General features: G+C 40.4%; 2 protein-coding genes across 3 annotated transcripts in view; both read right to left on the reverse strand.

Moving 5' to 3' along the window:
• Positions 1-6,447: 6,447 nt before the first annotated feature.
• Positions 6,448-8,578, reverse strand: LOC124879082 (gastrula zinc finger protein XlCGF8.2DB-like). Its single transcript, XM_047383391.1, has one exon. The coding sequence runs from the start codon at positions 8,576-8,578 to the stop codon at positions 7,628-7,630; it is 951 nt and encodes a 316-aa protein (XP_047239347.1). The 3' UTR covers positions 6,448-7,627.
• A 47-nt stretch (positions 8,579-8,625) lies between these two features.
• Positions 8,626-10,353, reverse strand: part of LOC124879079 (heat shock factor protein 1-like) — a 20,230-nt gene continuing 18,502 nt past the window's right edge. The window contains exon 10 of one of the 2 annotated variants that reach the window (XM_047383387.1): positions 8,626-8,972. In XM_047383387.1, coding sequence (XP_047239343.1) covers positions 8,626-8,972 — 347 coding nt within the window. The remainder of the gene's footprint in view (positions 8,973-10,353) is intronic. The other variant, XR_007040948.1, reaches the window with a different exon arrangement.

The following is a 10,353-nucleotide window of genomic DNA, read 5'->3' on the forward strand; positions in this document are numbered from 1 at the left end:
TTTTCACAATCTGCGCACCTGCAACTGGGTCCTTTAGGAAAACAGTGTACTTCGGCTCCCATGCACGCCTCAGCATTTTGGCCTATGTGTGAAGGGAGTCAATCCTCCCTGTAAAATTCGGACACGTGGTTAATGGGTTCGTGAAGTTCTGACACTGTTGTGTAAAAGTGGTTTGAGGATGAAAAAAAACCTGCAACACCCCGCATAATCCCTTCATATGAGTACATCTCCATAAATTAGGCATTTGAAAAGTTAGTACAGTAATTCAGTTTAAAACAGTAAGCTTCATTTTAGTTATGAATTAGATATACCCCCCCCCCCCCCCAAAAAAAAATATCTGTTTCTCAGAAAATTTTGATATAAGTCCAAAAAGAAAATTTCTTAATACAGAATAATTATGTAATGAGCATGTTGAGGTCTACATAATAATGGGGATGAATGTTCACCTGACAGTTGCCTAGTCATTGACAACTTCTGCAAGGAAGGCAAAGAGATGAGGTCATTGTTTAAGAAGCTGGCATATTTATGAAAAGCGGAGTTGGGGGAAAACTACAGTATAAAAAGGTGGACTGGTAACAAATTATAGCCTTGAGAGAGGGCTGTGAAGTAAAGCTCATTCAAGAATTTGGGGGCAATTCACTAAGGTATGGACTGAAGCTGGATTCAGTGCTTCAAGGGACACCATACATGAAATTATTGAGGATTTGGGCTACTAATTCTTATATAGCGCCAATTCACAACACGGCATCTCACGGCACTTTACAATGTGAAAAAGAAAGTCATTTTAATCCTTGGTATCAAACAATGCAGTCGAATTCAGTTTATTATTCAAATTGGTTAAAACGTTTTCTGTCTAAGAAAACCCAGCATATTGCAAAAAGTCAGCATTCACTCCACCTGGATGAGCATGTAGCGACAGTGGGTAGTCACTTGCATTATGTTGCTGACCTAGCAGCAGTCCCAAGTAGCAACCATGCATGTAGCGACAGTGGAATGGAAAATTCCCCTTTACACAGGAAGAAACCTATTGCAGAACCAGGCTCAGTGTGAGTGGCCATCTGCCATGACCAACTGGGGGCAGCTTATAGAAAGAGAAAAAACACAGATAACAAAGTTAAAAGTTAAAATAACAGCAAATAATGCGAAATTGGAGAGCAGTGGGAGAATGTTGTTGGGACCCCAGCCATGGGTACAACATGATGGGCCAGTAAGAAATTTTTTTGGAACATTCAAAATAAATCGCATTAATCTACTTCCAGCACAGCCAGGAAAAGGGGTAACAGCGGACTTCCCATGACGTCACTGTCCAAATAAAAACCCCGCTTTTGCAACAAACAGATCTCTTCCACGCAGGTCCCCAGAGGAACTGGACGGAGGGACACAGCGCGCTAATGTCTCTTTGTTGGCAAACAGACATAAACTCTTCAAAATGGATCCAAGAGTGTCATACGATCACACGATCATATGCACTAAGTTAAGTAGGAATGAATTGCTGTTTGTGTGTCTGGTTTTCATTCATGAACGGGGTAATTAAGCCACAAGCGTGGCTTGACTTTTCTCTCTGAGGTCTACAGAAGCAAACTGTGCTCCAGAGAGTTCCCAGCAGAGACCCTGTCTCTACAACGCCGAGTGAAGCTGTTTTCCTGGTCTGAAGGAAGGACAACGGGACCGTATCACCGTGGCTACAGCAGTAACGTGCAGTTTGGACGGCCGACAGAACGAGACGCCCCACCCAACAGCTACGGAGGTTAGCTGCAAGCTAACCCTTTGTTCAATGTGGATGCTTTCTTCAACTTTGTCGCCCCCGACAACTTTTCTTCAGCCTGGTTCATGTAAGAGGTAGTTTTGGGCAGAGAGAAGTAGTTTAAAATTAAATAATCGAAACATTTTTGGTTTTATGACGTTTGGTTTTGTTTGTGTTGAAAACTCAGTCATCTTAGTGCTAGCAGATTATCTGCTCAGCACATGTGCTCAGTTTGTGTTCTGTGTTTTTATTAAAGTTAAGACAAACTTTATTTAAAGGGTGATTTTAAACACAGAAGATCGGCCATAACGCGCCGTCCACGCTTATGCATTTTAACCCTTTTATTAATGGTATTTTAAAGGTATGTTTTTGATTCTGATTATAAGCTATAAGCCTCTTTTGTTAGCTTTAACCGCTAACAGCTAAGAACTCATGCTTGCCTACAAAAGATCATTTACCCAAAAAGGTTGTTTGTTTTCAATCTAGTAAAATAATATTTCCCTAAATATTATTTTACTAAACTTGAAAACGAAGTAAACACCATTAAGACCCATTTCTCCAGAAAGATTTAGTTCTTATTCAAAATAATATTTCTTTAAACATAATTTTACTATTTCCTTAATTTTTCTTTAAAATATTATTTTAATAAATAAAGGCAGCTAATTAAACACCATTGAGAATTGGTCATCCTGAAGGTCGGTTTTATTCAGCAAATCATTCTTTAAAATATTTTATTAAAATAATGTTTGTAATAATGATCTTGCATTGTGAATGGTTGTCTAAACGTTTGCTGATTATTGCCTAAGTTAGTTCCAAGATTAACTTAACTTCATTTCTAGATTCTTCAAGATAATCCTTGGTTCTCAAACATAAACATTGCATGGTAATGTTGCATCACTCTTTCGATCATGGGTTTCAATCATCTTTAATCAACTTGTTTATATTGTACATAGCCCATTAGTCTTCGTTATTCTTTAATTCTGCTTGGTAGTTTGGTTGGATTGTTTTAGCAAAGTAAAGAGTTTGTTGATTGAAATATGTTTGACTTTGAGTTGACAAATTTTTTTGTTAATAAATTCTTGCATCTTAAGAAATTGTGTGAATTCATTCTGTGTGTGCAGAGTTTTGCTGTTCAATAATGGCGGAGCTTGGCTCATCCCTTTCAATTTTGTCCTAATACCATCGCCTTACTGGGCTGGTATTCACAGGATAACCCTTAACAGACCAAAATATTATTTAATAAAATATTAAAGTATTAAATAATATATTCATAATCACAACAATGTAGACAGATGAGGGAAGGTGGTCATTATGTCCTCCAGCAACCTAAGCCTATAGCAGCATAACTACAGAGATAGGTTAACTTAACCTAAGCCACTCTAACTATAGGCTTTATGAAAAAGAAAACTTTCATGCCTAGTTTTAAAAGTAGACGGGGGGGGGAAACAAGCATGTTTACATATACACATATACACCCGCACCGCATGTGTTTGGATTCAGGTGTTCACAGATACACAGATATACTCTATAGCTGCAGTTGCCACTAAATGCATCACGTATTCATTAGTACTGTGTACTTTTCAGTAACATTGTTTTTATATATGCATTTCTGCAGGTGTAGAAGCAGTCTCCTAAGATGTTATCTTGTATTCTCTTTATCCTTCTTTCTCTCCTCTATTCTAAACTCCTTTTCTGCCTTTTGCATTTTTGCCCAACCTCTCTCCATTTCTTGCTTCTCTTATTCCCTTTCATTTCTGTTTCCGTGTCCATTACATTTGATATAATCCCAAAGCTGTTTCTAATAAAGTTTTTTTATATATACACTGCCTGGCCAAAAAAAAGTTGCCACCTGGATTTAACTGAGCAAATAGGTACAAGCCTCCCATTGGATAATTACTGCATGGGTGATTATGTTTCAGCTGGCAACAAGATATTTAACCCCAACTGGGGGAATGAGTTGCTTCTCATTTCTTAAACAACCACGTTGAAAGACACATTCTGCGGTTGTGGAAAAGATGTCAGTCTGTTTCAGAAGGGTCAAATCATTGGTATGCATCAAGCAGAGAAAACATCTAAAGGAGATTGCGGAAACTTCCAAAATTGGGTTAAGAACTGTCCAATGCATTATTAAAAACTGGAAGGATAGTGGGGACCCATAGTCTTTGAGGAAGAAATGTGGCAGGAAAAATATCCTGAATGATTGTGATCGGCCATCCCTTAAACATTTGGTGAAAAACAGTAGAACTCTGGGCTATGTTTAATAGTGAAAGTAAGAGCATTTCCACACGCACAATGCGAAGGGAACTCAAGGGATTGGGACTGAACAGCTGTGTAGCCTTAAGAAAACCACTAATCACTGTGGCTAACCAGAAAAAAAGGCTTCAATTTGCAATGAAGCATAAAGATTGGACTCTGAAGCAATGAAAGAAGGTCATATGGTCCCAGATTCACCCTGTTCCAGAGTCATGGGCGGATCAGGGTAAGAAGAGAGCCAGGTGAAGTGATGCACCAATCATGCCTAGTGCCTACTGAACCAGCCTGTAGGGGCAGTGCTATGATCTGGGGTTGCTTCAGGTGGTCAGGTCTGGGTTCAGCAACAATATGCGTTCAAAGAATGAGGTCAGCTGACTACCTGAAATACTGTATGACCAGGTTACTCCATCAATGGATTTTTTCTTCCCAATTGGCACGGGCATATTCCAAGATGACAATGCCAGGATTAATCGGACTCGAATTGTGAAAGAGAGGTTCAGGGAGCATGAGACATCATTCTCCCACATGGATTGGCCACCACAGAGTCCAGATCTTAACCCCATTGAGAATCTTTGGGATGTGCTGGAGAAGGCTTTGCACAGACTCTACCATCATCAATGGAAGATCTGGGTGAAAAATGAATGCAACACTAGGTGGAAATAAATCTTGTGACATTGCAGAAGCTTATCGAAACAATGCCACAGAAAATGCGCACCGTAGTCAAAGCTAAAGGCTGTCCAACGAAATATTAGAGTGAGTGACCTTTTTTTTTGGTTGGCAACTTTTTTTTTGGCCACAGTTTATCATGCGGAACAATATATTATTTTCAAATTATTTGACTGTCCTTTTATTTTCTAAGCACTGAGGTGTGTTCTTGGCTGTGGAACTCCCCCAGTGGAAGCCATTGTTACCTCTTTATCATTGAATCATGACACTGATCATAACTGTAGAAGCCTGCAGTGCTTAAAGATTTGGTGTTGGGGGAGATTCTGCTGTCAAGCAGTGGGGTCTTGTACACTCCAGCCACAACCTAATGCACTTTAGACATACACATCTGCAGGCATCACAGCACTTCACATCACCACAGGCATCCACAAACATCAAGGAGGGAGGGGCTATGCTTAGGCACTGCACGGTCCACTGGCTCCTGCCGCAGAGCCTATGCTGGTCTGGCCTTGACTGAGGGTGTGGGGATGGCCTTGGGGTCTATCAGACCCAGCAGGAGACAGTCTCCCTTGGTGGGGTGTTGTCTGTGTGGGTGCTCGGGCCACATCCCAGAGTGGTGGGCCCGCAGTGGCTGGGCTGGGCTCAGGCGGGCATCCCTCCCTCCAGACCTCTCGGGTAGTTGCCTCCCAGGGTGAAATACAATGCGCCCCTTATACCTTGGTATGAGGGACACGTTGGAAAGAGAGAATCTCGGAATTCTGTTGATCCAACCAAAGTTCACCAAGACTGAAAAGCTGCAGGTTGAACAATGTTTGGGTGTCTAAGTGTTTCCTCATTGCACATACAAACAGTTAAGCCCAAAATTATTCACACACCTGGCAGATTAAAATTTAAAGTGATCTATCAAATAAAATACTTTGACAGTTGTGGGTGTAACATGACTAAATTGAGAAACATAGGGTGTGAGTACTTTTGCCAGGACTTGCTAGGAACTTAAACACCAACACAGCATATTGATAAACAGATATTGTTTAATACGTAATATTCCACCAATTTTAAATGAGTCAGTAAAGCAAATATAAAGTTGATCACTGCAACTTCCACTTTTTTTTATACAGATACAGCCAACATGTCTGATTTTAAGGGTAGAAATAAATCTAATACAAAACATAGGTTCTGCTTTTACAACTAAGATGCACCATTGTGCTCAAAGATCAGGCCGATTGCTAACATATTCTGCCTTTTATGGATTCAGACACAATCAGCAAATGATTTAAAATGCTGTGTGACTGATTTTAAAAAGCTACAAACCGTCAGATAAGCAAATAACGTTTATTAATTTAGTCACATTGCTACTATACAATTTGAGGTCAATTGGTTAGTTGAGAACCTCTGACTTTCCAGATCAAGAGATTTTAGATCAGGGGACTTTACAAGGGATGTTCCTGGCTTGAATTTTAGATGCTCCAACCTCCATATAAAGAAGGAACCCACCATAACGAGGGATGCACCAAACAGGCTTTTTCTGGTCAATACTGTATTCAGGTTTTCTCTGAAGCCTTGTTCGAACTTAATCTTAAATAAACAGTCAATTATATTCATCAAACATTGACTACAAAAAGATACTAGCTGCACGTTCCTTAAACATGCTCTGAGCATTTTAATACCAATACAAAGCAATATCTATTAGTACTTTAAGGTGGTCTAAAAATTTAACAGAAAACATTCAAAAATATCTTTTGTAATTCACATCAAACCACATGAGGAGACTCCTTTTTACAATCTGTGTTTTAAAACATTTTTTATTGCTGTTTGGTTTATCAATCAAACAGTGATGACATTAATGGAAAACAGCCACAGCAGAAAATATTACAATAAAAAACGTAATAAAAACAAAAGAATCATTTCCTTTAATTTTAGCAGGTAAACAGCACATTTGCAGAATCAAGAACAGCATTAAAATTAGTTCATGGTAAATTTCCCATTAGAAAAATACTAATAAAGTTGAAAGTTTGAACTTCTAGACGAGTGTTATATTTCTATAAATGCACTTCAATTATTAATTCAAAAGCCTTTGTACCAAGTCAAAGCATGTTCAAACTGATCAGCAATAATTTCAATTTTAAGCCAAATGACAGCAACAGAACAAACATTTTCTCCAAACATCACCTTTAAAGGCCTTTAACCTGTGAATTTTCTCAGGCAATGGGGTAAAGGCATTTTTAGAGGGACATTTTTCCATGGGTCATACATGGAAAAGGTCTCTCATGTGCATTCTTCTACCTGGTCACTGTTGTGAGTTCTCGGTTAAGGGTTAAATCTGTTTTTTTTATATAACATTTTATCCTGCGCTCCAGGGGGCCTTTGGATGTCTGTGGCTGCAATTGCTCCATGTCATACCTGTCTCTTTCTGCAGTCACAAAAAAAAAAGACTTCTAAGGAATAATCTTGTATTTTCATATTATCTTTTTTCCGTTTCTGTTTTCTTATCTCCTTTTCTCCCTTTAACTTTTTACCCAACTCTCTCCCTTTTTCCCTATTCGTTCTCCAAACATCGCAAGGAGAAAGCCTTTTACCTCTGAATGTTCTCATGTGATGAGTAAAAGGAGTTTTCACATGGACTTTTTTTTTTTACATACCTGGAAAGGTGTATTCTGAGAATCGATCGGTGCATTCCTATCGATTCTCACCAGTGTGAGTTCTGTGTGAGTTCTCATGTAAAGTATTAAATCTGTCTTTTTACTGTAACTTTTCCCAAGTCATATATGGAGAAGCCTTCATATTTGCGAGTTATGAAGTCAACTTTGGCAAAATGCTTTTCCACAGATCAGACACAAAAAAGAGCTTCTCACCTATGTGAGTTTTCATGTGATTAATTCATCTGTAACTTCCTGTAAACTGTTTTCCACAGGTCACACACAAAAAGGGCTTCTCACCTGTGTAAGCTATCATGTGTTCATTCAATTATTCCTTTCTTCCGAAGGTTTTTTCACAGGTATTAGAGGAAAAATGCTTCTCATCTGTGTGAGTTCTCATGTGACAAGTCAAATTACATTTTTGGGTAAAACCTTTGCCACAAATAGTACAAGAGAAAGGCTTCTCACCCGTGTGAATCCTGACATGCACAATAAAGCTAGATTTCTTAGTGAAGCTTTTTCCACAGTCCAGACATAAGAAAGGCCTCTCAGCTGTATGAGTTCTCATATGTTGGTCCAAATAACTTTTAGATCTGAAGTTTTTTTCACAGGTATTGCAGGGAAAAGGCTTTTCGGCTGTATGAGTTCTCATGTGAGAAATCAAATGACTTTTTTGGTTGAAACCTTTGCCACAAATCACACAAGAGAAAGGCTTCTCACCTGTGTGAATCCTGACATGCACATTAAAGCTAGATTTCTTAGTGAAGCCTTTTCCACAGTCCAGACATAAGAAAGGCCTCTCAGCTGTATGAGTTTTCACATGTTGATCCAAAAAATATTTTGATTTGAATGTTTTTTCACAGGTATTACAAGGATAAGGCCTTTCATCTGTGTGAGTTCTCTTGTGTTTATTCAATGAAGCGTCTGTTCTAAAGGTTCTTTTACAGGTATTACAAGGAAAAGGCCTTTCATCTGTGTGAGTTCTCATGTGATAAGTCAAATGACATTTTTGAGTAAAGCCTTTTCCACACGTCTCACAAGAGAAAGGCTTCTCACCTGTGTGAATTCTAACGTGGCTATTAAAAACATATTTTGTAGTGAAGCTTTTTCCACAAAACAGACATAAAAAGGGCCTCTGACCTGTGTGAGTTTTCATGTGTAGAGCCAAGTTACTATTTTGAGAAAAAAAGTCACCACAAATTTTACAAGAATACAAGTTGTTAGTGTGAGTTTTCTTGTGTCTTTTGGGTTCTGAATTGTTAACACAGTTTTTTTGCATTATGGTTTTCTGACATCTATCATCTTGTTTTGGCTCATTATCTGGGTTTAATCTAGAATCTTTTGATGGTTTCCTTCTTGATCCTGGTTCTCAGTTTTACAAAGATCCTGAGAGAGGACTTGGTGTCCGATTGGTTCTGGTTCAATGTAGTACTCTACCACATGAGAAGGAATCACCATAAATGGATCTGCAGTCTCCTGCTTCAGTACAAACTGCTCTTCAGGCTTACTTATATAGAGGTCCATATCTCCCCCTTCTGTCCAGGGATGTACTGGTTCGTCTTTTATCTGCAAAGGTTCTGGTTCCTCCTGGTCCAAACTGGAATTCCTCTCCTGTTTACAGAGCTGCTGGTCAGAGAAAACCTCCTCTTTCCAAACATGATCCTGTAGGTGGTCTGGAGAGGCAAACACACAAAAGAAAGGCGTTCTATTTTAGGTGAAAGAAAGCAGACTTTAATTTATTCATTCCATGCATATAAAGATGCTCTGAAAAGAATTCAGTCCTAAAATTAGCAAAATCTGATAAAAAAAAACTAGGTCTGAAATGATTCTTTAAATAATTCTTCATTATCTCATTAACAAAAATTAATTTAGGAAAATTATATGGCTTGAGGCTTTATTAAATCCTGTTTAACTATTCAGCACACCATGTTCTGTGGGGGGCCGTTGCCTTGCAGCCGCAGGCAGTTGTGTGGTAGGGGCGGGATTCGGCAGGGCTGTTAGCGGAGCTCGCGCTGTATGGATGTGTCTTCATCGGCTTTAGGCATTTGAGTTCAGGGAAATGTGTTCTATATCTGTGTCCTGGTTTGGGACGGGCCCTGTGGGGAAATTCATGTTTCATGTTGGGGTTCACGGGGGTGGGAGATTCATGGGGTTGAGATTGGAATTCATTGAGGAGTTGGGTCCGTTTATTCCTGGGGCAGCTATGGTTGGCGGGCTCGTTTGGATGGGGTGGCCCACTCCTACTTTGTTCGAGGACCCCTTTCTGGATAGGAGCAGGGGTCATTGGGGGCCGTGATCATCCGGGCATAGTCTGGACTGGTAGCTCGGTAGCTGTCGTGGCTACCAAGGGGACGACCTCCTGGGTCCAGAGGCTGGTTGTCCTTCTGGGGTATTGGTACCTGAACCTGGGGATACAGAGTGTATGGGGAGTGTGAATTGTTGTGTCTTTATGTTAGGGGTGTGGGTGTGAGTGTTTTTATGTGTACGCATTTGCACCCCGTCCTGGATCATTCTAAGGCCCCTGCCGGTGGCTGCTGTGTCTGCCCGCCGGTGTGTTGGTGGTTCTCTGTATCCGGGGCTGGGTGCTTTGGTGTGTGCAACCTTACACCTGATGGCTGCTTGGCGGGCCCTGGACCCTCTGGCTCTGTCGGGCCTCTGCTAGGGGCTGGTGCGCCCTCGGGTCTCTGGGTCCATGGCTGGATTTGCTCCAGCGTAGCCGGCTGCGACAGGGCCCGTGGGCTTGTTGGTGCAGTTCCAGGCACTGTGGCTCTCCTCTGGGGGAAGGTGCAGGTGTCCCGGCAGTGGTCCTCCCAGTGTTCCTGTGCTCTGGGGGGCCTTTGGATGTTTATGGCTCCAATCTCCTTTGTGTCTCAGGTCCTGGGGCCAGGTCTGTGGCTCCTCAAACCCACTATTTAATATTCTTATGGAGAAACCTTATAGACACAAGCACACTCACACATAGAGAAATACTCTATTTTGAGATGCATATGCCAGTAAATACATTTTGCATTTATTAGTACCATGTATTTTCAGTAACACTGTTGTTATATATCT

Source organism: Girardinichthys multiradiatus, chromosome 13 (genome assembly GCF_021462225.1).
Source record: "Girardinichthys multiradiatus isolate DD_20200921_A chromosome 13, DD_fGirMul_XY1, whole genome shotgun sequence".
In the NCBI taxonomy this organism is placed as follows: domain Eukaryota; kingdom Metazoa; phylum Chordata; class Actinopteri; order Cyprinodontiformes; family Goodeidae; genus Girardinichthys; species Girardinichthys multiradiatus.